General features: G+C 51.7%; 1 protein-coding gene across 2 annotated transcripts in view; it reads left to right on the top strand.

Annotated features, from left to right (window-relative positions):
• Positions 1-25,251, top strand: part of XXYLT1 (xyloside xylosyltransferase 1) — a 33,223-nt gene extending 7,972 nt beyond the window's left edge. For both annotated transcript variants that reach the window (XM_053951226.1, XM_053951227.1), the window contains exons 3-4: positions 12,582-12,714; positions 24,093-25,251. In XM_053951226.1, the coding sequence (XP_053807201.1) occupies positions 12,582-12,714; positions 24,093-24,489 (530 nt within the window). In that variant the 3' untranslated portion in view covers positions 24,490-25,251. The remainder of the gene's footprint in view (positions 1-12,581; positions 12,715-24,092) is intronic.
• The last annotated feature ends 365 nt before the right edge of the window (positions 25,252-25,616 follow it).

Here is a 25,616-nt window from a genome sequence, read left to right as displayed (position 1 = left end):
TGATGGTATTAATGCCAGCTAATTCACTCCTCCTGATTCCCTACTCTGTCTTTGCTGTGAGCTAAAGATATCCCTGTCGTGCTGCCTGCCAGCAAGAAGCTGCTCAGTCTGAAATGCCTTTTCTCAGTTCATCAACCCTCATCTCTTGGAAAGTTTGTTTGCTCTCCCCCAGCCTGACAGGGCTTTCAATGGTCTGTTCAGGGCACAGGATGTTTAAAGAGGCATTTTTACAGTCTTGTGGGTTTAGTTTTTGTTTCAGAAGCTGCTAGTAAAGCTGATTTATATTTCCCTTGCAAGGGAGGTCAGGTTTACTGTGCTGGGTGCCTGGTGATTTATGAGGCTGGCGGGGCTCAGGGGCCTCCTCCCTGTGCAGCCAGCACTGAATGAGAGGCACCAGGAAAGTGCTGCCCACTCGCAGGCTTGCAGGTGATGTGCGACTGGCACTGGGCTTTGCTGCCCTCCTGACTCTGACAAGCCGGTATCTACCGGTCTGGAGAAGCCACTTTGCTAAGCTGGAGGAGAAAGGACCGACCCTTCTTTTTCAGGCAGAGTTACCATTTTTCCTGGTGTATTTCTTTGCCTTTTTTTCTGCCTTGAATGCTGTGTTCTGCCCTCAGTGCTGTGTCTTTTTGTGCACCTCTCCAAGCACATCTGGCTCCATATCATTAACACCACTTTTTGTGGAATCCGGGTTTGATTGGAAGCTTTGAGCATCCTCTAGCAGAAATGAAGGCCCTGATCTGAATATTAAACTCTCTGGTGTGTTCATTTACATTAATCAGTCTATAGGGTTTTTTTCCAGTAGCAAGTGACCTTTCTGCTAAAATTGCCAGGCTTTAGTTTACCAATATATAATTTTTGAAGAGAGGCATTTCCACAGTATCATGATTTAGTGATTTGTTTGGAATCTATGGATTGTGATGGGGCATTGACTTTGCAGACTGGTGGCACTGAAAACTGAACACCAGGATATTTTTATTTTTTTAGGGACTTTTGTGGGACATGTGCTGGCTGCATGCACATTGCACAGAGGTTAAATAGGGTTTGCCACTCTGCTTCTCTGTCGTTTACTGTTGCTTGGGATTTTTGCCCAAAAAACTTCACATCTAAAACCTGCAGCTGCCAAGTTATAATTTAACAGCTTCTTAGCTGGTGTAAATCATGGAACACTCTTGCCTTAAATGTCTTACATCAGTGGAGTTAATCTGATTTAAACCAGCTGGGGAGTTGGTATGCAGCACACAGAAGTGCAGACTGCATAACTCTTGTCTGTGCTCGAGGCTCATAAATCCCGGTTTAATGTGGTGTGGCCAGGCCCAGGGAGCTGGAGTGATGCTTGATCCATCAGAATGGTTCTGCAAGGGGGAAGTCAGGGGAAAGTTACACAGAGAGGACAAGCAGGTTCAAGCTTAGAAGGAGCCAGGATGAGGACAATGCCAGCATGAAATGGTCTTGAGAGTTGCCAAGCAGTGCAAATAGGAGGAGGGAGAACAGACTTTTCACTTTCCTTTTCAGTATGCCCATCCAGAGGGGACCTCTTCCTTCCTGACTGGCTTTGATCCCTCTACCACTTGTCATTTTAGTTGTGTAATTTCAGGCAGCCCAACATACTTTTTATCACCCTTCTATGGGTACATGAAGGAGTAATGTCTGAGCAGGTCTGTCTGGCAGGCAAGGTCTGGGGACAGACTCCTGGTGCCCCAAGTGAGGGCAGGAGGAGTTGAGGTGACAGAAGGGCAGCCTGGGAAAGCTGAGAGCTCCCCAGGGAATTCTTGGAGCCCAGTCTTCGCCCAAGGTAGTTTTCAGGAAAAATTTGTTTAACAAGTGTTCTTCCTCAGGAGCTGGTGGGCCAAGGGAGATCCAGCAGCTTGGGTAGAGCTTTGAAAACTGTCGTTTGGTGTTCAACTCCATTGGTGTTGCTGATGGTGCTGCAGCAGGATGGCCCTGTGGGAGAATAAGGAGCAGAGGGAAAATGAGACATGACACAGAAGCAGCTTTGTGGCTTATCTCTGCCACCTTAGAGGAGTGGAGTCCCATTAGTTCAAGGGAGGCTCAGAAACCTGTCTGACAGTACCGTGCTTCACATGGAGTGAGGGTATTCAGCAGAACTTGACTGAAGATGGTATTTGACAAATTGGAGGTAGCGGAGTTTCCTGGCTGCTACAAACAGCTGGCTGTCTCCATGGGAAGTGGCAGCATCTCTGGGCATGGTGATCTTCTCCCTGCTGGTAGCATGTGGGGGGGTTCTCAGGGTTTCTCTCTCACTGTCCAGCCCAGCCTGAAGGCAGAAGCTGTGATGAAGGGTGGGAAGATGAGCACAGGCTGCAGAGGGCCCCTGGGCTCTGCTGGATTGTGAGGTTAGCCCTCATGCAGCATTCTGCATCTTCCAGGTGCTGAAGATGCACCTGGGTACTTGCTGCCTGAAACTCAGGAGCTCATTCTGCAGGTGGTAAGGCTGTTTATAGCGGGCTTGTAGGGGAACTAAGCAGCAGTGGGAGAAGTGGGTAAGTTTCTGTGGGACTAAATAAAGATGTGGAGCTATGAGGAAGGAAAACAGAGTGGAACTAATTGTTATGTATTGCCAAAATTTATGGCATATCAACATGGTATGTTGGTAAAAAATGAAAGAGGTTTAGAGAGGGCAGTGGCTTCTGTGTGGGACAAGCCTGGCTGACTGGGACCCTCCAGTCTGGGAGGAGCCTGACCGAAGGGGTTATGGTGTGGTCCATGAAGCCACGAGCCAAACAAGGCAGAAGTTTGTACAGGAGCTGAGGGACATCAAAGTTGGTGAGAATAATGTTCAAAATAGAGTGTGGTGATCTGTGGAGCTCCTTTCTGCAGGATGTTGTAGGTGCTGGGCTGCCTCATGGATGAGGGAATCACAGCCAGCTGCTCTGTGTTGGACAGCAAGCTCCGGTGTGTCCTGGAGCTGCCAGTTGTGCAGGAGCGTGTCAGGAGGACACAGCTTTGGGTGCTGGGGGGAAGCAGGGGTGCTGTGAGTGAATAAGCAGCACTGTGTCTGGGGAAGGGACTGCTAGCAGGGAGCTGTGCCTTTGGCTTCATAGCGGGCGTCCAGACAGCACCTGTGACACATTAGGATCCATGGGAAGTCCAGTGGTCTCCCTGGCTTTAGACTCTAAATGGGGCAATTTCTCCAGCTCATTATCAACAGCTGTACTGATAGTTAATTATAGACCAGATTATAATGATGTTTGTCCAAGCAGCCTGATAATGACCAAGCCCCAGTCGCTTGGGGTTTGGTGTTGCTTGCAGCAGGATCCAGCTGCTGGCTCCGGCTTGGTCTCCCACGAAACTGATATCAGCCTTTGTCTGCTCTGGGATTACCAGCCCAGAGACAGAGGCCTCTGTGAACATCAGCTTATGCCTTTCCCACCAAGCAGAGCTGGAGGGAAGGCAAAGGCCAGCCAGGAGACGTGTTGGAGCAGGCACTGAGCTGAGCTGTGCTTTCTCAGGGCACTTTGCCTGTGCCAAGACCGGGCACCTGAAGCAGCCGCTGGCTGTGGAGGTGGAGAGCCTGGGAGCTGGGGGAAGTGTTAAACACAGAGGTACCAGGAAAACAGTTTGTGTGCTGGAATAATGCCTGAACTAGTAACTGTCTTCTGCTAGTGTCCTTCTGAAAAAGCCCACAGGCAGCATCCTGAAGACATTGTTGATTGCTTTGTAGGGATGTGTACATGAGGATTCAACATTGCATCTGCACCGTTGGAATCCACAGCACAGGATTGCCCAGGTCGGACTCTGTTTGCCTGTGGGGTGCCAGATGCCCGCGTGTGGTGTGTCCTCTCAACAACACCCACATGCAGAGCTGCACTGCACACATCCTGTGTCACACAGGGCATCAGAGGTCTCTGAGGTGGGGCCTGGCAGAGGGAGATGGGAGGCACCATTCCCCCTTCTTCCTCCTGTCAGCTGCAGAGCAATTCCTGGTGCACAGGGCAGCTGCCCACAGAACTCAGCAAATCACTGTAATAATTGTAATAAGTGAGCATTTTGAAAGTGCGTCACTCCTGATCCTTTCCTGCTGGCTGAGCACTGCCATCATTGCTGAGCCCCACCACATCAGGGAATGCAGAGATGCAGCTGTTGGGTGGGAGAGGGCTGGGAGGAGAGTGCCCATGTCCCACATGCTTCAGGCTTGATTGTGTGCTACCAACGGGGAGATGTTGGAAAAAGGCACAGAAAATTGGAGTCTGTGGCAGAGTCATGGGAGTTGGCTCCAGAGCCATGTGCTCCCAAACCACAGTTCCCAAAGGATGCTGCAGTAGCTGAAGGGTTTGCTTTCTGGCAAAAATGTTTCCATCTTTACAGGGATGGAGGGAGCATTAATAGTTTCTGATGTGCTCTCATAAACCTCCCTCCCTGCTTTGTGCCACAAGCACATGAAAAACAGCCAGATTCCCTTCCCAGCCTGTCTCTGAGCTGCATGCACTTATGTCAGGTCCTGTGATGGGAAGACGCTGGAGTGATCATTTTGCAAGTAATAGGGATAGCTATTATATCCAGCCACTGTTCCTTGCTGGGGTGAGCCTGTTGTGCTGACAGAGTTGTTTTCATGATGCTTTTCAGGAGCAGGCAAGAGCAGACCTATGAATAAGCTCACCCCAGGTAAACACTGGAGGCTGTGGCCTTGTAGAGGGGTCCACATCTGCTGAGATGAGCTGCTAACCCCATCTGGCTGCCTGTGGGACATGCCTGTCCAGGCAGGAGAGCTCCTTGGCCCCAGCCCAGTGTGGAGGAGGCGCCAGGAAAGGCTGCTGTGATGAGGGGGATGCGGCTGCTGCTCAGCAAATGCCTGGAAGCTTCCTGGGTGCTGCATCACAGCACAGACCCCTTCCCTGTGGCACTGCTGCCTCTGGGGCCAACGTGGCCCACAGCCCCCAGGAGCGGTGTCACTTCTCATCGTTTCCACTGCCTGCCCCTTGCTGCAGTGTCACCATCGATTATTTTTGGATGTCCTAGATCTGTCAGGCCAGGGCTGGCTGCTCCCCCTGCTCCCACAGAGCAGCAGGGTCTCATCACCCAGTGCTGTGCTGGGTGCTGCCCTCCTGTCTCCCCAGCCAGACCAGCTGCCCCATTCCCAAAAGGTTGGGAGCTGCTGGGGGTCACCCAGTGTTGATGCCAGGGCTGCTGTGCCCCACAGCCTTTCCCTGCTCTGCCATAGCTCATTAGAGATTAGCAGGAAGAAACAAGGACAAAATCTGCCTGCAGCCCTTTCCTCCAGTGTCTGCAGTTAACTGGGATGTGAGCCCAGAAAATTTATTTTCCTGTATCTCTTTTTGATTTCCCTTTCCATCTCACCTGCTTGTTACTTTACAGCTTTCCATCCACTCTCCTGTAATTTATAGCAAACTGGAATCAGACCTTATTTTGTCTGATTAAAAGGTTTCCTGCTGCTTTTCCTTCAGCTCCAAAAAGTGTTTTCACACTCCTCCCCCAGCAGTAGCATATATTAAATACAAGGCAAACAGCATTTCCACCTTCATCCTGAAACCTATTGCGTGCTTAGCGATGTTGCTGCCTTTGAGTCCAGTTAAGAGCCAAAGTGTTGAGTACTGCTAAATATTAGTCCCTCAGACCTTGATGGATTACAAGGGGACACTTGGATGCACAGGAAAAATTAATTTCCTGGAACAAAACACATCCATCTCCTGCTGAGTCTTCCCCTTCCCTCAGGAGATGGCTGTAGGGTGTGGAACAAGGCGATCAAAGTGATGCTGCTGTCAATACCTGGGAGCATTTCTGCTGCTCCGGACCCCTGAGCTCACCCAGGTGCCTGCCCTGTGTGGGTGGTAGCAATGATTTGTCATCTATCTCTGGCAGACAGCCTAATTTTTTAATTAGCTGATAGGCTGATTAGCGGCTGTGCTGCAGCCACTGCTCTTCTCTGCTGGTGCCTAATCAGTGCTGCAGAAACCTGGTTAGCAGCTGGGCCACTGAGGCACATGGCCCCCTGCACTTCCCTGGAGCTCTGTGTGCAGAGAGGGAGGCTGTTTGATGGGGAGGAGGCTGCAGGGCTGTCCCAGGGAGCGCAGGGGACCCTTGGCTGCACGGCAGATGGGAGGACCTGTGTTGAAGCACACAGCTGGAAGGTAAGCTGCTCTGCACCTTGGCAAGCTCTGCTGATGCAGGGCTTTGTCGCCTCATCTTCTCTTGGGAGGGTGGGCTCTGGAGCAGCACCATGTCCTGGGAAGGGGGACTGCAGCCCCCCCAGTTGCCAGCACAGTGGCAGCAAGCTCTGAGGAGTGTGTCATGCTTGCACACCTGCATGTTTGCCCCTGCCTTGGCTGCTTCCTCTGGGCGGGGCTCTCTGGTGCTGCCAAGGTCAGCTGGACAGGCAGCAGTGATTAATCCTGGGCGCAGAGGGGAGGCTGTGTGTGGAGAAAACAAGGCCTGGCCAGGGGAGCACAAGCCAGAGAGGAAGCTGCTCACAACCCTGCTGACAGGAGCAGGGAGAGCAGCCAGGGGCAGCTGCCAGTGCAGGGGGCAAGCCAAACCCTGGGAGCCTCTAATGAAGGGCAGGATGGAGAACCCAGCATGTTTGTGTAAATAAACTGTATGCCTCCACACTGGGCTTGTTGAGGTGCTGGCATCCCTGCCTGGCACTGCAGCTGTTCTTGTGCCCTGCTGCAGCTGAGGCTTTTGGGGACAGCTGCCTGCTGCTGCTGGGCAGTACCCTCTGAGTTACACAGGGACCTCTGGAGTCTGTCACCCACTCTGCATCCATGCTTGGCCATGGTGCTGGCTGTGGGAGTGTAGTTTTTCTTGGCCACACATCTCTCTGAGCCAGTGAGGGTGGAGGATTCTGGTTTCACAGCCAGCACAGGCAGCTTTGTGGATCTGCGTGTTGCTCCTGCAGGCACACTGCCTGCTGGAGCTGGTGGCTGCTGCCCTGCTCCAGGAGGTTTATTGCCCAAGGCAGCCATCTAAAAGTCACTGCTGGTCCTTCACAGCTCCTTCTTCCCTTGGGATCTTGTCCTGTCATCATGGGGACAGCTAAAAACCTGACTGGAATAAAAAAGCAATTCAGAGAGGTGGAGGGGCAGCTGTCCAGGTGTGCCCAGCATTTGTAGACCAGCAAACCAGAGATCCCCAGCCCTTCTGACTCCAACTCAGAGAGCTTTGGTTGCTTGGCTCTCTTCCTTCTGGTGGTCTCAGTCAAGTGGCAAAATGAACAGCCAATGCCTGGCCCTTCCCCACAGCCCACTGCAGCCCTGCAACACCCAGAGCTGCAGCCAGCAGGGGACACTCCCATCACTTGGCTGCACTGTGTCACCCGTGCTGGCTGCAGCTACTGCTGGCCCTGCAGAAGGTTCTCTGAGCTGCTCTGCCTCCAGCAGCTCCCTGTCCCAGCCCTGTCTGGCCATCACCCAGCCACCACCCCGCTCTGCCTCCCGAAGGATGGAGTGGGCTCTTGCCTCCCTGTGTTGCAGGACTGGCAGGTGCTGGCTCCATGGGAGAAGGCAAAGTGGTGTGCCTGGGTCACACAGCTGGGGCAGCAATCCCAGCAGTGCTCTTGTTGATCTGACCTCTTGAAGCACCTCTGGTCCCAAAAGTCACTGCTGTGATGCAGAGGAGGTGTGGGGAGGTCAAGGTGCTCCCACCTGATATGTGCCGAGTGCCAGGTTAACAGTTGGACTCGATGATCTTAAAGGTCTTTTCCAGTTTAAATAATTTCATTATTCTGTGTTGGAGGAGTCTCTCCTCATTGGCATGAAGCATCAGAATGCTTAAGTCCTTGAAAACAGGTTTGTTGAGACAGGTGGAGGTGCCAGTGCAGAGGATGGCAGGAGCAGAGATGAATTACCACCAGTTTTGGTGACAGGTGTTTGCCTCAGGAGTGTGTGTGAGATTTGGGCACAGTGCAGCCTGGTGGGGTGGTGTCCTGTCCCCTCCTGGTATCCCACTGTTTCTTGCAGCATCTCCTCTGCCAGACCAGCTGCAGGCAGGATTTTTTTACTCTGAGGGGGCTGAGCTTGTGCTAACATGAGCCTGTCAGTGGGCTGGAGAGTTACAGCACTTCCAGTATTTTGATTCTTGCTTCTACTCTACATCTCTTAAACCACTGCTCAATTATCAATAATACAGACTGCAATGTTTGCTGGACAGCTTCTGCCCTTCGTGCTGTGATGGCAGCTCTCCATTTCACTGTTAAGTTCCTGGACACAGCTCTTCCCCTCTCCACTGCCAGTGGTGGCATGCTGCTTCCCTGGATCTGGTGTGGTTTGTATGGAAGTGGAGGGTTTGGAGCCAAGACCAGCACTTAGATCCCAGCCCTGCTCCTGCTGTCTGGGCTCGGCTTTGCCAGGGGAGCGACCCTTATACAGAGAAAGTTGTTGGGATGAGCTTAAATTACTTTGGCTGCAGAACAGCCTGTGCTGCTCTCAGCAGACTCCTGCCTTTGCATCTCCTCTTCACCTGACCCTTCATCCATTGTCCTGTAGTTATAAACCCACTATTTACATTTCTTAGAGTCCATCCTCTCATCTCAGGTTAGGGGAAAGAAGTCCTACTCTATGGGCAGGTTCAAGGCTGCCCATCCCTAGACTGCTCTGAGCAATGGGAGCAGGTCCTAAAGGGCTGGAGGGGTAATAGCTGCTGCTGCTGGCTCACTGCATGACATTCCCAGAGCTCTGGCTAGATCCACCAAAGCAGCTCACCTCCTCCCTGTGGCCCTGCTGCCATTCATGATCCTGCCTGACATTTCTGGGAAGAGCAATTTCACAGAGTCTTACAATGGAAGGAACCCTAAAGTTCATCTGTGTCCAGTCCCCCTGCCATGGACAGGTGTGTCACCCAGTAGATCAGATTGCTCATCTAGAAATTTGCTACTAAGCGTCATTCCAGTGGTGGGGTGGCCTGGCTCACTGCATACCTCCTCTGTCCCTGCTGTGCCCTGGGACAGTTTTTGGGGTCCATGCTTCCTGGGGAGGGCTGTTAGACTTGCTACAGAAGCTGTCCACTGCCACAGGTGCTCCTGGGTGCTTTTCAGAGCATCCAGACAACCTACTGTGCCCCTCAGCACACCAAAGGGGTGTCTGTGTGCTGTCATAGCCCCACTGGGTCCTGGCAGAGAATGTGGGGCAGCAGGGCACAGGGACATGACCTCTGCCTGCCTCTGCCCCCTCACTGGATGATGTTGTAGGATGAGGCATCTCTGAACCTGACCATTTGCCTCTGGGCAGGGCTGGGGGAAGGTTTTGAGCCAAGCCTGGAGCACAGCCCTGCTGTAGCTGCTGATACAAGGCTGCAGTAAAAGATTACGAGCTTTAAATGGGGCCAACCTGTGCTATAAAGCTGTCACTGCTAATGGAGACCATCTCTGCTCTGAATGGCACAGCTCCACTCTCCATGCCGTGGCTGGAAGAGCTGGAGCTAAACAGAGTGGAGAGTTCTACATAGTATGGCAAAGTTAGAAAACTCACTGCTGAGTAGAACACTCAGCCTTTTCCCACATTTCCAGCTGGATCCCTCTGAGCGGCTTGTGCCTAAGAGAGCACGCGATTCCTCCACCCCCACATGGCAGGCAGGACAAAGCGCTTGGTAGAAGGGTAAAAGAGCATGATACATCATAAATATTAGTGCCTGGCCCCTTGCCAGTCCCAGGCAGAGAAATCATCTCAGCCATTAATCTGTGCGTGCAAGCTTCATCTGGCAAAGTGATGCTTAATGTCACCCATGCTCATTTACATCTCAGTGTTGCAGCTCATGCTTGCTTCAACAAAAAAAATTTGAAATTTCAAAAAATCAAAACAAAAAGTACTTGGTGCTTTCTGGGTCTAATTTCTTAGTGAGTATTTCCTGGGGGAAGCACAGGGCACAGCATGGAGCAGTGTGCTGGGGTGAGCCAAACATGAGAAGCCTCTAATGAAGGGCAGGATTGAGAACCCAGGGTGTTTGTGTAAATAAACTGTGTCTCCATGCTGGGCTCTTGTGGCACTGCATCCCTGCCTGGCACTGCAGCTGTGCTCAGCTCCCTCCTCAGCTGAGGCTTCTGGGGACAGCTGGCTGGGCTACAGGGACCCTCCAGAGCCTTTCACCCACTGAGGTGCTGGGACAGGCAGCGTTGGGGTTGGAGCTTCCTCCAAGCTCAGCTTTCATTCTCCACTGTGATTAATTGCAGTTGGTGTTCAGCTGTAATTTTAGAGAACAATTGGATGACGTGGCTCACAGTTGATTTAATTGAAACCTGATGAGGCTGCTGTGCACCAGGATGAGTGGTGCTGGGATGCCCCTGGGAATCCCATCCCCTCTTCCCAGCCTCAGCCTTGTAGGGCTCAGGCTCCCCACATTTCTCTGGAGCTGAGCTTGTGCTGTAAGTCCAAGGTCTTCTTGTCCTGGAGTTTTGTGACCAGTCTGGATATTCTCGAGTGTGGTAATGTTTTGGATTTGGGGGTTTGCCCCACTGTAGTTTGAGCCACGGGAGTTTTGCTGCATTTGGGATACTTGTCTTGTTCCTCACTGCAGAAATCCACTGCTCTGTTGATTCATATGCTTGAGTTGCACTGGCCATTTCTGAGACAGTCCAGAAGGCTGGGGGAAATTGCTTTCAGGTCAAGACCTGCTTTAGCCTGTGGTGAATTACTGTGCCTGGGGTTTAAATCTTTGCAAACAGAGGATTATGGTGATGGTAAATACTAGGTAGGCCTGAGGATTGCCGTATTGACAGCTGAAGGGAGTACGGCCTTTCCCTTCAGCAGACAGAGCGTGATGGATGTTAAAAAATAAATTAAGATACAGCCCAAGTTGTAGCTTGGATACTATTTCTCCTTGATTTATATTTCTGCTTGGCTGCTTCGCAGCGTAAGCAGTATATTTCTTGCTTAACCTCACAGGGCCTTTTTGCTCTTAAATGAGGACAATGTGGTAGGTATGACCAATTGCCAAGAGTCCCAGATTAGTGCAAGATCTGCAAAAAATTCAGAGCTGCTGTACAGCCCAGCATCTGCTTGAAACACAAACACCAAACAAAGAACACTTTTGAAAATGCAAATCTGCACTCCTGTGCTGGGGGAAAACTGCTGGTGCCTGGCTGCTCTCAGTGCCTCTGGCTCTCTAGTCCCATGGTGGCTTTGGGGGCTGAAAACAGAACCATTGCCTCCTGCTCTCAGCAGCTAGGACTAGCCAGCAGCCTGTCCCGAGCACAACAGGGTGGGGGGATGAGGAACCACGGTGGCACTGCCCCAGCAGCACCAGCCTGATGGGAAACCCTGCCCGTAGGCACAGCAGATGCAGGCAGCAGAAGGTGAGGGCAGGCAGGGCTTCTCCTCCTGCCTGCAGGTACTGGGCAGGAGGAAGGATGAAGGCTTGGTTTGCTAATTGCTCTGGAAATGGTGGTGACAGGCAGGTCTAGCCTGCAGGGAGCTGTAAGGGCACCTGTGCATGATGAGTGGGACCAAAACACGTTGTCATGGCCTTACAATCCAATTAGTGCCGAGTGCTAAGCAACCTGGCCAATTTGCTCTTGGCTTTTATAGCACATATAAATAGAGGGGGCGTTACATAATGCCCTGGGGAGGGCTCCACTCGCAGTCCCTGAGAAGGGCTGAGCTGGCCTGGCCAGAACATAACCATGGCTTTGCTCGTGGCTGGGAGAGTCCATCTGATGGCTTGATCTCTTGTAGTGTTTGCACTTGCTACGTTGTGCTTGGCCTGCTGCAATCCATGCAGCATCCCCAGATCCACCTGGGATGAGCAGTCTTGTGAAGGCACATCTCCTGCACACTCTCCCAAGTGGCATTTCCATCTTTCAGTCTTGTGTGCTGCAGAGGAGACTGGGACAAATTTGGGTAGCAGCCTTGCCCTGTTAGGGACCTCAGGCCCAGCCTTGAGAATAATGTCCTCCAGCCTTTCCTTGCTCTTGATGTCTCACTGCAAGTGGAAGATGCTGCCCCCTTTACAATGCCCCTTGCCACTGAGAGGGTACCACCAGCAATAATAGTCTTCCAGGCTGCTGCAGATCACCAGCAGTTCTGTGCAGGCAGAGGGCTGCAGTTTCTGTAATCTCTTCCTCAGGGAGCCCATGGCAAGCTGCTGGGAGCTAATGGGTTTGTGCACGTGATTCTGGAGGTGTCATGTAGCAAACTGATGTTATCCATAATGGGAATTGCTTTGGTATGTTGGGCCAGGGATGGATGCTCTCTGGGCTGCAGGTGGGAAACACTCATGGAGTTGGTACCTGAAAGTAAACATGGGATTTTGCAGGGCTGGCACTACAGAAGCACTTCCAGAAAGGGAGAGAGGCTGGGTTGAAGCTACCTCTTGCTTTTGTCAGCTATATGGAAAACCAGTCTTCTGGAAGGAAAGGAGTGGATAGAAGCAGGGGGTCACCAAAAAATGATTTCTGAAGTAAACACACAGTGGTTAATGCTTCATGGTAACTGAAGTTTGTTTGCTTCATGCAGAGGTTGCAGCTGGATTGTGTTTGCTCTGAGTTAGTTGAGTCTTGCCCATGGAACAGACTGCACCAAATCCTCATTGGGTTCAGCTCCTCCAGTAGCTGGTGGTAATCACAGGTTACAGTTTTGTCTTATATTGCTGATTTTTCCTCTTTGTGCTTTCAGAAATAACACGGATCATCCAGGTAGACTTGGACCTGAAGTACAAGACCAACATCCAAGACCTGTTTGATGAGTTTGACAACTTCCCAGAGGGAGCAGTCATTGGGATTGCCAGGGAAATGCAACCAGTGTACAGGTACAGCCCCCTCCCTGTGGGGAGCAGGGAGTGGGCAGCAGATGGCTGGTGGCTTCTCTTCAACTCAGGTTGCTCTTTGGAAAAAAAACTGGGGAGCAGTGGTCTCCCTGCTTTAATCCCTGCAGGGGGACTTAATCTGAAACTTGTAAATTGGTATGAGCAAACCGTACAGTGTTACTGTGGTTTGTTTGCTTGTTCTCGCACACCATCACAAGACTTCCAGAGGCAAATTCTTGATCATCAGTGCCAAAATCCATGCCTGGACTCTAGTACTAATCTAGAGGCATGTTTGCCCAGCCCTGCCTGCTGAGGTGCTGTAATTGTTTGTGTGTTGGCGCTCTGAAGTTTTGGCTGAGAGTATTGCAGAGAGTAGGGATTGAGGTTGGGCAACAATGAGGTTCTGTGTCCCTGGAGTGCACTTCCTGCTTCCCCCAGGGAAGGCTGAATGGGCAACTCTTGCTGACCTGGGCTTGCAAGCATGAAGGTGGCCTCATGATCCCTTGCTCTTCAGACCCTTGGTCCACCAGTCACTGCCAACTGTGCTGGAAACCACTCACGAAAGGGTGGGCCAATCCTTCCTACTCAGGGGAAGTAATGCAAATCCCACTACTGGTGGGACTCAGGGACACAGATATTTCCAGGTGCTTAGAGAAATTGGTTTTGTTTAGCCATTGTTCTAAGGATGGATCTCAGGTTTTCTTTTAATCCGGGGTAGATCAGATAATTATCCCAGGATGCCTTAATGGATCTCAGCAGAGCTGAGTTTGAGCATCTGAGATGGCTTGTCTAGACTTGCTAATCCTAATGGAAAAGTTCTTGGAGAAAGATAAAAAAGCCTAAGAGGTCTGTATGTCTTTTCCTTCCCTGCTGGAAGCCTACTTCCCTACTGAGCCTCCTAAGACATGACCAGCAGCACTCTTGGGCAAAGGCTGAGCTGCAGAGATCTGGACCAGCCTTTCTTGCTGCTTGTGCATGCAGATGGGAAGAGGGTAGAGACAGAGAGAAGTTCATCAACAGGGGATTGATGGTTGTTAGTCACCACCAATTGCTTCCTGGAAGGCTAAACCATATGATAGAATGTGATTGCCGAAACTACAGAAGTCACTACTATTTCTGAGCTGGATAAAAGACATCTCTCTGTCTGTTGCCTCTCTTGTGATTTGTACTCTTGGCAGGAAGAGCTGGGACTAGAGGAACACGGATGCTGAGATCTTGTCTCCATAGGGTGGCACCATGCTCAGAGAGTAGAGGGTTCCTGTATCTGCTTTGGGTGTTCTGACAGGATTTTGGTGCCCAGAATGGTAAATCCAGCCCCAGTTAATAATATCCAATTGTTAGAGCTTAAAGGGGGGTGGAGGGAAGAGCCACAGCCAAGAGTGGCTGCGGGGCTGGTCGGCCCAGCAGGGCAGATCCCTCTTGTTAGTGGTGCTGGAATGGGGTAAATCAAGCGCTCGTTTGCCTGCAGTTAGTGCAGGGTGGAATCACTTTGTTTTTGTCTCTGCAGGGTTTTGCATTATTTCAGTGCATAATTAGGGAGTGGGGCTGGTGATCTGCTCCCTGGATGTGGTCTGTGGGACTGGGTGTGCCTTGAGGGGACTGAATTAAGGTTTAGGGTGCTCCGCTGGAGAGCCTTTCAGCATGGCAGGGGACAAGGCAGGGGATCATGGGGCTGAGCACTGAATACCTGACCCAAGCCATAGCTGTGTTCTCCCCCTCCTGCCACCTGCGGTGGGGACAAACATGCCAAGCAAAAACAGCCCTCACAGGCTGCATTTTTGGGCTGAACTTTCTGTTGTTGCAGTTTTGACATTTTGGGTCACTTTGGGCTATGTTGTGCTTTTCTTCTTGTGTTGTTTTGATCTTCATGTGAAAACAAGTTCTTGATCCTTCTTGTTGCCAGATCACCCGTTGTGGGGCGAGCTGTGCAAACTCCAGCCTGCCCTCCTGCCAAGCCCTGCACCCTGTGGGGCTTGCACCTCACTGCTAAAAGGGTTTCCAGACACAAACATGAGCTGACAAAGTATGGATGTCTTTGTAAAAAAAAAAAATTCTTGACTATTTTTATACTTTTAGAAAGATAAAAAACATATTGTAGGTGTGAAATAACAGGTGTCATTTCCAGCTGTGTTGTTTGCCATGTGTCCAGGCTTGAAGCATCAGTTGGGAAAATGATTGTGGGGGAGGGAGGAGGATTACGGGGTGATTGTGGGGTCTCTGTGTTGCCACTCACGTTTTCCTCACCATTTCACACAGCTCTCTGCAGCACTAGCATTGCCCCAAAGCATCAGAGAACTTGGGGCGAATTAGCAGAGCTGTCCTGAGCTTGCTCATGGAGCTGTGGATTCGTTCCCTGGGTCAGGGTAAGCCAGTGGCCAGAAGGGCTCTGGGTGCCATCTTTCCTGCTGTGTAGCAATGGGAAAGATGGATAGAGATCAACCCAGCATCTGCTTCCATCGGCTACCCATTGGCTGCCTGGCTGTGGGCTGCACTTTGTAGGCACAGATTGGGGCTGCAGAAGGCTCAGGCTGCTGCACTGGTGCAGTGAGCAGCGCTGGGCACAGATATTCACGGGAAACGGAAACATCCCGGAGCCTGTCTGCATATCCTGAAGGTAGGGGAAACCTCCAGACAGCAAAACAGGATGGCACGGGAGTGTTTCCACTCGCTTGACTCATGCTGAAACAATGCCCGGGCGCTGTTTGTCTTGGACAAACACATTTCTCTGAGCAACAGGATCTCCCGGCCCTCCTGCCAGGCCAGTGCTGGGATTTAACTGTTGCACAGTCTGGTGTTGGTCTGTCCTTGGGGGCCACTCAGGGTGAGTTGGAGCGGCCTGTGGAGAGCAGTAAGCTCCTGCTAAAGCTGGACATGGATCACTCTGCAGTGTCTGGCAGGGAGTCCTGGATGCAGCGGGGGAGGTGGCAGGATCCCATGTCATGTGCAGGAAGTGATCTGAGGTCCGAGGCCACCGGCGTCAGGTTTCCGTCTCTCCAGCCGCGGCAGGGAAAAGAGGCACCCTGTCCATGGGTCAGGCATGTTGTCCTTCCTGTGGCTTTTGGATCCACTGTGGGACATGGGCTACGGTCAACACCTCTGTGGATAGGGTTGCGGGCAGAGCTTCATCCCACAAGAAGCTCCCACCGTGGTGGGGTTGTTGAGGACACTGGTACTGTGCAATAGCCTTCTAGATGCTTCTGGGCTCTCCATGGCAAGGCAGGATTCGTTCTGCCAGGCTGTTGTTTGAATATTGGCCTGCAGAAGAGCCTCTTCCCAGGCCGACTTATGCCTGCTCATGTGTCTGCCTGCAGAGGGTTCAGACTGTGGCCAAGATCAGGAGCTCTGGCTTTAGTGGGAGTGATTTTGATCTAAAGATTAGACTCTACATCTGAAGTTTGCATCATCCAAAAGGCTTTCCATGCAAGGAGGTGCTTCTTCAGAGTCATAACCTTAATTAAAAGTCCTGTTGTCCCCTGCAGCATTTCAGCTGCTCAGTTGTGCTGGCCAATCCTGCTCACCAGGCTACATAGAGTGAGTGATAATGGTCTGTATAAATATTTATGTTGCACTGAGCCTTCTGTGCCAGATCTTGGTCAAATTGAAAAGTCCAGGCTCTCTGGTGCACTTGAGCCCTGCTAAAAAACCTGCAGAGAAGCATTGCAGATGCAGCCTGCATGGGAGTGACCAGATGGGCAGGCAGGTCACTGTCCTTGGGGGGTGTGTGGGTACATGCCCGACCTGCGGAGCAACTCAGCCGTGCTCCCAGCAGTGTAGCTGTGCCATGGCTGGTGATGGAAGCACGGCCTCCTGCCCCTCAGCCTCCTGGCCAGGTGTGAGCACTGAGGCTGCACCCGGGGCATAGCAGGATCTCCATCAGGGCATGACAATGCCATCCTCACACCAGTGCAGCCCGGACCTATCTGTGCCTCCCTGCCAGCCTGGCTTGGCTCAGCACCTGTTCCCAGACACAGGAGCTCAGTGCTGCCAGGTGCTAAAGGATAGGATTCCTCATTTCAAAGCAGCCTCGTGGTTGAGAGGAACAGGGTGGGGAAATACTGTGGCACTCCCCAAAATGTCCTGAAAGCTCTCAGATTACTGAAGGCAGAGCTTAAGCCCTATTCTTACTGTGTTTCCTGGTTCTAGACCTGTCCGGTCACACTGGTGGCATGTGAGAGGAAGCAGAGCAGTGGTATTGATTGCACAGCTGCTCTCAGCCTGACCCCAGGCCTGTGTGCCACACCGTGCTCCCTGCTCCCATTCCCACAGCCATCCCAGCCTCTTCTCTGCCTAAGCACGGCTGCTGCTGGCACTGCCAGTGGCAGTGGGCTCTGGGTGCCCACCAGTGTGCCAGCACCACCTGGGGCCCTCAGAACTGCCCCCATCACACTCTCCTTGGAGGTCTCCTTGGGAAGGAATGGTCTGCTGGCAACAGGAAGGATTTAACACACAGGTCCTCAGATGGGTGCTTTTACCCCCTCCAGGTAGGAGGAAGATACCTGCTGTGAAGATGGGCCGCAGGAGAAGTCCCAGAGCTTCACAGGTCCAGGAATGCACACAGCTGGGGCTGGAAGGGTGGCTGCTGCTTCCACTTCTGTTGTTGGGTGAGATCTTTACTGCTGTCCCCCGTGTCAAGAAGTTAATTAAAGCTTGAGGCATCTTGGGAATCCACAGTGTTGGAAATGATAAAAGTTTGTCCTGTAGGAAAGGATATCTACATCAAAGAGACAGCTACAGACTACAAAGGGCTGACACTTGGGTCCCTGTGTGGCTGCAAGGCCATTCACCTTTGCCTCTGCCTAAAACCTAGGAAGAACTCAAACAGGACATTATTTTGTAGAAAGGAAAGGCTTTGTTTCTGCTTGTGATCATGTGGGAGCTGCTGTAAGTGTGCTGTGTGCTCAGTGACACACGTTTTGTTTGTTTGGGAGCTGCTGAAACAACCCAGAGAAGCCCATTAATAGCTGGAAGCAGGACTGTGCAGCTCCGGACGCGGAGCCGCGGCGCTTCCAGTGCTGGGTGTTTGTGGGAGCTCAGTGGCACCGGCGCTAAGTCACTTTGTCAGATGTTTGGAAGAGGAAAGGAGTTATCCTGGACTGTGAGCAGGCTAATGCTAAATCCATAGCCAGGCCAGGCTGTCAGAGAGTCTGGGCTGAGACGGTACATTCTGTACCTTCTCTTGGGATCTAAAAACAACCCAAAGTAGGGCTGACAGCTGCAAGCCAGGAGCAGCTGGATTTTCCCTGGCTGAGGCAGCAGTGGTGGTTGTAAGATGTAATACTGCAGGTGGGCTGCTGCCTGCGATGGAGCTTTCCAGAAGCAGATAACCATCTCCAGCAGGCAGATCCTCCTGTCTGAGTTTTCCTGGGTTTGTGGACTTTCAATGCAGGCAGGTGGCCCTGACTTGGAGACTTTACTCTTTTCCAAGGACTTTTGCCTTGAGGAAGCAGGGAGCTGGCTTCCAAAAAGGTTCTGTTCCCCAGGCCCCTCAGGAGTAAAGACAGGAGAATTTGTTCCTGCTATCTGTGCCATTGTGATGTCAATGCTGCCTGCCCACAGTCCTGCAAGCCCCAAACTCTGTGCACTTTGGATTTTAAACCATTTCAAGACTTTGACTTGATTTGTAGCAAGTGCTGCTGTTTGATGCATGGGGAAAACAGTTCTAGGAATTGGTTTGGCAGTGGCTGCCAAGAAGCAGCCAAAATTACAGAACAAACAGAACCTGCAAGGAACTGGAAGCAGAATTAATTTCAAGAATTCAGCTTTACCTCTGATTTAAAAAATTATCCAAAGAGGTAAAGGGTTGTGTTGTTTACAACTGTGAATATCATTAATATATAGGACCTGTCCAATTTATTCCCACTACGATGCAAATTTGAAATGTCATTTAAAAACAATGAATAAATTGGACGAGATCTGACAACCACAGCTGTGCATTGATTAGCACAAATAGTATTACTGATATTAAGCAGCAGGTGAGCTTCTGTGAAGGGAGAGCATCTCCCCTGTTCCTGAGTTCCATTGGCAGGCAAAGGTGTCCCAGAGCAGCCAGCCTGTGCTTCCAAGGCATGCAGGAGAACACTGCCAGAGCAGAGTTTATTCACTGTTGTTAATAGAAATCTGCCATTTTAGCAGTAATTAGGCCCACAGTGTTCTAGAGTGTCCTTGTGGATGGGTTGCCCCCCTTCCTGTACTGGTGCTGATAGAGGATGGTCTCACACACACAGGTCGTTGCTTTGCCCTGCCACCAGTGCCATTTGCTCTATAGATGGAAGGAAACTGCTGTGACTCAGACAGAGATTTATGGTCCCACCTCTGTTTGGAGGATGATTTTAGCACTGGCATGGAGTGTACAAATGTTTGGTGGTGAGGAGGGCCACCCCTGAAAATCTGTCCCAAAGAAAGGTTTTGCTCACAAGCTGTGTTACACAAGTTGTCATTTGTCATTTATTTAAGAGTTCCCATTTTTGGACTAATGCAGAAATGTCATCAGTGAGAATCAATTTGCTGCTCTAAATACAGGCCTTTTAAAAGTTTGGCATGCTGGCTGGGCTGTGGTAGAGACCAGCACTGTACAGACATAATTTGTGCATTACGTGAGAAGTTTATTAAGGAATTACTGATGTCCTCATCAAAGATCTCAGTCTGTTGCTTCATCAGTATTTTCCATGGGAGGGCTGGAGGTCCTGCCTGAGCTGGACCTTTACCCTGAACCTGTCAGAGAAGTGTAAGGTGGTCCTGGTGTGCACACCAACACACCCTGCCCTTTGTCCCAAGATGGAAATTGGCATTGTTTTGCCTCAGGTTGACATTTTCTCCTGCATGGCAAGGACTACTGCTGTGTTGGTGATGCCACTGCACATCACTGGGTACATGGTGCTCCTGAGAAGCATGGAGTTGGGATTTCCTGGATTGCACAAGCTGTTCAGCCTCAGCTCAGGTGCTGTGGCGTGGGCTGGTACTGAACCTGCTGCCCTGACTCGTTAAGGAGTTTAGCAATTGCACATGGAAGATAAGCAATTAGCAACAAGGGCTGCTTTGTTGCAAAGCCGCTGAGCTCACCAAGCCGAGATGCGGCTGCCAGGGCAGGAGGAGGGAGCTGGGTTGGATGCTGCCCTGAGTGGTTGCCTCCCTTTGTGTGGCAGAAACTTGGAAGGGCTCACCTTCATCGCAGCACTATCTTCTGGAGTTGGGAGGAAGAGGAGCTGGCCTTTTCCTGTGTGTTAATCTCAGTTGAACACAGTGATGGTAAGGGGCTGACAGCTGCTTGCCACAGTGAGGATTAGCCAAGAGAGGGGTGCAGGGAAGTTTCTTGGCTGTGCTCTTACTTTGTGCTAAGGATGAAGGGAGAAAGCCACCATCACCCCCCGAATGGATCATGCCATCATTCCCATCACTCTCCCCTCCCCACTGCCCACACCCTCTCCTCCAGGCAGGAGAAGCTGCTATCAGGGTCTCCCCTTTGCTCTCTCCCATTTCAAGCACATCCCCTGTCCCCATTGGGACACTGCATACTTCACATTGGGGCTCCCATCCCATCTGCCTCTTTGAGCAGCTCTCTGGGGCCCCACAGGTCCCAGGCACCACCAGATGGGCAGCTCAGCCAGGGATTGCTTGGTGGGACCACAGCCAGATGCCGTGTCCTCCTGCCACCCTGGAGGAGTCCCTGCAGCACATGGAGCAGGGAGCAAGGTGCACTTGTGCCTCACTGCTCATTGCACAGGAGCAGTAGTGTTTGCCAGCTGGGCAAGTGCCTGCAGCTGGGATAACACGGGCAGCCATCCATGCTCTGGCTCAGGAGCTGAACAACATATTTGGAGGTACGAGAGCGTATGCTTGTTTTAGTTGGTGTTTGGGCTGGCAGGACTGCTGTCGGAGTGGCTCAGAGAGGGATGGCTGGCAGCTCGGGCACCCAGCTGCTTTACCAGAGGTTTCCAGCTTATCCCATGAAGTTGTCCCATAACCCAGAGCTGAAGTAGATGAGTGGAAGTTCACAGATTTGAACAAAGTCTTTCCCCCATTTGTTTGCCCCTTGCTGTGGAGAAGGCCCTACAGGGTCCCTGCTGGCCTGGCAGCTGTCCCCAGCGAGGTGTTTGGAAGGGTGTGATGGCAGCTTTGTGAGTTGGGGCTCGTGACCACCAGGCTGCGAGGCAGGGGAGGTGCGGCCGCAGCGCCCTGTGCTGGGCCAGCAAGGGAAGTCCTGCTGGAAGCAGCGTCTTTTATCTGGGCTGCCTGGGCCTGGCGTTTGAATGCTTGGAAATGCTCTTCTCCAGATGTTTCCTAGCACACGCCGGCTCTGTTTATAAACAGCTCCTCAAAGCAAAGCCTGTTGGGGCTGCAGGCGGGTGCTCGCGGCAGGCCCTGCACGGCTCCCCTGCACTGTGGCACGGGGTCTGAGGCCACAGGTCACCTCTGTCCCCTCCCATCTAGATGGGTTAGAGCAGTTAACAAAAGCCCCAAATGCCTCCTCTTCCTTTCTCCTCCCTTTCTTCTGGCTAACAGCTTCCTGCCCCCATGCATCCTGGTGGTGCTGCCTTCCTGCCCTGGCTTTTGCTGCTGGGGGCACAGAGAGGAGGGCACACTGCCCTGCCTGAGCTGCCAGTTCCCAGGGAGATCCTGGCCACTCCAGGGGTTTGGGTCAGGGAGACATTTCCATTGCATCCAGCTGGGGTTCAATTCCTTGATGACTATCTCAAGGGCACATCCTGACAACACACTCATCCAGCCCCTGGAGTTTTGCCCTTATGTTTTGCCGAAATTTGAGGTGAGTGCCAAGGGACAATGTCAGGCAGGACAGAGTGGAGTGGGTGCAGGCTGTGTCAGCTGTTTGGCTGGTTGTTGTGCTTTGCCAGCCCCATCTCCTCTGATGAGAACAATGCTCTCATACTCGTCACTCCTTCCACTTCTAACTGGGTGGAGGTGCCTTTCAGCCATGCTCTTCTCTGTCCTGGCCCCCACAGGACAGGACCAAAACTGCTTGAAAGACAAAAACCAAGAAAAATCCTGTCTAAACAGCTGCTGCCAGTGGCCCTGCCAGGATACCTTTCCCTTGGTAAGGGCAAGGCTGTTGTGCTCAGCTGTGAGCAGGTTCCCAAAACATCAGCACTGCAGAGCCACCTGCAGCTCGTCACATCCTGGATCTCACCTCAGCATCGCTCCCTGTGGATGGCCCTGCCCTCCCTGTCAGCCCCACACCCCTCAGAGGGCTGGGGGAGAACAGCCCTGTCACAGCCAGTGCTGGGAGGAAGGGCTGAACAATTGCTGCTTGTCAGTCAGTCTGTCTCCTCTTCCTGTAGAAAAAGGCACGTTATCAGCCATCCACAAATCATCTGGGGAACAGCATTGCTGAAAAACTGAGTCATGTGATACAGATTTGCTTTAGCCCCACCATGGCCTGGCAATGCTAAGGGCCTGGCTGCTTGCAGTGGCTGTAATCTTGTCCCTTAGCTTGGGCAGCATGTGTTTGGAGGTAAGAATGTGAAAGGAATCAGCTTCACTGCTGTGGAGCTGGAAATGTGCTCCCCTCTGTGCCACTGTTTACCCTCTCCCTCCTGTCAGCTTCCAGTATAATGTTCTGGGCAGGGAGGGGGATGGCTTTGGCACTGCCAGGGAGAAGCAGAGAGCAGAGGATGCAGAGGTGGGCTTGAGCCACTCCCTGGATCTGAGCACTTCAGGAGGCTGATTGGTACATGGCTGGGGCTTGTCTTTGCAGGTTGAGCTTCCCTCTAATGCTGCATGGAGTATGCTTTGCCTTCCTTTACTAAGGAGCAACCCATCCATGAGCTGTCTTTGCCTGTCCTCAAGACACAACTGCTCTTCACAGAGGCAGAGCTCTTTATCCTTTCCCCACCCTTTAGATCCAATGAGCACTGCTGCCCATGAGCTCTGATGAAGCAGCCTGTCCTCCACTCCCCTTCCCTAGGAATCATTGATATGACTGCTTCAAGACTGAGCCCTCCTTCCATGGAAAACTGGCACTGGGAAAAACCCTTTCCATTCTGAATCAGGTGGAAGGGAGTGGTGTAAAGACCCTTAATGAAATGGGAAATATCCGTGCTTTAATGGAAAGTTTTAAGGAAGTGATGCTGCATGATGCTTGTGGTTCTCTAGACCAGGAAATAAAAAAGATATTCACAGTTGACATCATTAACACATCCACATTTCTGCTGGGGAAAAAAAAATAGAAAAAAAGTAGATCCCATTTCTGCTGGGATAATTCTGGTGGCTGTGTAATCCTGGCTGTCACCTTGGCCAGTCTCGCTGTGCTGGGGACCCAGAGCACAGGCCAGAAAGATGGATTTGATAGTCTGATCTCTGTACAAGCTGTAGGAGTCCCTGAGCAAGTGCCTGTGGGAGATCAAGATGGCTTCTTAGAAGAAAAATTTAAATTTAAATGCTTGCAGTGGAGAGCACTGCATCTGGAGCTGTCCCAGGGGCAAATGTCCTTGCATCTTCTTACATCTGAGGGAGTTCAGCTTCCAAGCATGGGACCACTTTAAACATTTGGGTGCTAAATCTTCCAAGTTCTCGTTGCCGTGACCTGCATGGAGACTTGGATGGTGTCTGACAGATTTGAAAAGGAACCAGTGGCAGGCTTGCCTTATTCTTTCTAACAGTGTTTCTCCTTGACATTTTCACAGCAAGGTGTAAAAAAACCCTTCTGTAGCTTTACATTAAGTGTGAGGGCTGGAAGGAGAGAGCAGTGCTGGCAGCCCTGGGCTGTGAGATGGTCTTGGGGTCATGGATCCCTCCTGCCCTCCTCTAAAACAACAGGCTCAGACTGCTCTCAGGTGCTCAGCTTTGCAGCAGGGGATGCTGTTTGAGGGAAGAAGATTTTCAGACTGAATGGGAGCAATTTTGGAGGGCAGATCCAGCTACTTGGGGAATAGCATGGGATTAATTCAATTCCTGCAAGTAGCCTGTGTATGTATGGTGAGGCATATTCTCTGGCACAGGACTGAGGAAGGAGCCAAAGAAATTTCTGGGTTGCTTGCTTAGGTAATTGAAATTAGGACACTGCTGGTGGTTCACCCAAGGCACTGGGGATGTGGTTTTGCACAGCTGTGTGAGCAGTCACACGATCCTGTGTCCACTTGACTCACCAGAGTGATGCTGGTAGAAACAAAAGGAGCTTTAGGAGATGGTAAGCAGCGTGGTTTGAAGTCTGGGCAATATCCTGTGCGGGGGGATGGAGAAAAAGGCAGCCTGTGAAGCACTGGCTGTTCTGAGAGGCTGGGTGCCTCCAGACAGAAGACAAGCATGGTGAGATCCCTTGGGTGGGTGGTAGATCCTGTGCTGTGATCCAGACCTGCCCAGACTCGAGGTGGCTGCTCTTCAGGCTGCCCTCCCTGACATCCCTGTGCCTGTTCTTCCTCTCTTTCCAGGCACACCTTCTGGCAGTATCGCCGTGAGAACCCCCAAACCAAAGTGGGGGAGCCCCCTCCTGATGGGCTGCCAGGTTTCAACAGTGGTGTCCTGCTCCTGAACCTGGAAGCCATGAGGCAATCCAAGCTCTACAACCAGCTGCTGGAGCCCACCATGGTGCAGAAGCTGACGGAGAAGTACCACTTCAAGGGCCACCTTGGGGACCAGGATTTCTTCACTATGGTGGGGATGGAGCATCCAGAGCTTTTCCATGTGCTTGACTGCACGTGGAACCGGCAGCTTTGCACGTGGTGGAGGGACCATGGCTACAGTGATGTGTTTGACCAGTACTTCCAGTGTGAGGGGGAGGTCAGAATTTACCATGGGAACTGCAACACCCCGATCCCTGAAGATTAAGGCACCCACTGCCCCCAGGGGCAGCTCTGACTGCAGCAAGGCCTGCAAAGCCATAGTGGCTGCACTAACAGTCCCTCAGGAAGGGTGACCAGCTCTGATCCAGCATAATCCAGGGGAATCTAAGGATCCCGAGAGCATTCAGTATCCCACTGCCTGTAGCCTCACCCTCCAAGAGGAAGGGCAGTTCAGTTGTTGGAACAGGACCTCCACAGCCACTGTATCCAGGGCTCAGCTCCTGGCTTTGCTTGGCCAAGTCCATGGTGCCAAGTCCAAGTCCATCTGTGCCTCAGCTGCTGGGGCATGGGAACAGCCTAGGGGCCATCAGAGACTGCTGCTTCTGCATGAGGCAGGATCCAGCTCCTTGGGTGCTGTGCAGCTTTGCCTTGTCTGATGGTTGTCAGGAGTCCCCAGCGGGCAGTTGGGTTTCATTTGTCATTCCTTGGTGGCCCATTTCTGCACCTCATGCAGAGAATTGGTCTGGTCCCTCCGGAAAGCAGACATTGTCCTCAGGTCATCTTCCTTTTGAAGCATTCCAGAAAGGCGAGAGGGCTTTAAAGATTAAGAGCTGCTTTAAATGGGGTTACTTACAAACAAAAAATGGATGCTAGATAAGCTTTAAAGCCTTCTGTTGGTTCTTCTTAGCAATAAAAGCTTTACTGCCCTATGTTGTCCTAGAAGTATTCAGTGAGTGTGTAGCAATAGGTTTGTTTTTCTAGCTTTGCCTTTAATCTTTCATACGAGAATAAAGCTGCAGATATCAGACACGCTCGGCTGTTTTTCTGTGGCACAACTGAAGTCCTGTGCAAAAGGAGGTTTCCTGCACTTATCATATTTAAATGTAGCTGATGTGTATCTGCAGGGCAGTTGAGTGTGGTGTCCCACATAGCTTATCCCACATCTGTCCCATGTGAGTGATGCAAATAAACAAGCTGGATTTTTAAAGATCATCACCAGGATAGCCAGGGTTGGTTTGGAGGGAGCTGGGAGCTGCCTGTGCTGTGAATGAATGGGTGAGCTTCAGGCTGAGCACACTGTTCCTTGAATAAATGCTGCCTCGGTGAGCCTGGCTGGCAGGTGAGCTCCTGCACAGGTCTGTGTCAGGGATGTGCATGGCTCATTAACCACCT

Source organism: Vidua chalybeata, chromosome 10, assembly GCF_026979565.1.
Source record: "Vidua chalybeata isolate OUT-0048 chromosome 10, bVidCha1 merged haplotype, whole genome shotgun sequence".
In the NCBI taxonomy this organism is placed as follows: domain Eukaryota; kingdom Metazoa; phylum Chordata; class Aves; order Passeriformes; family Viduidae; genus Vidua; species Vidua chalybeata.
This window is presented reverse-complemented; position numbering and strand designations above follow the sequence as displayed.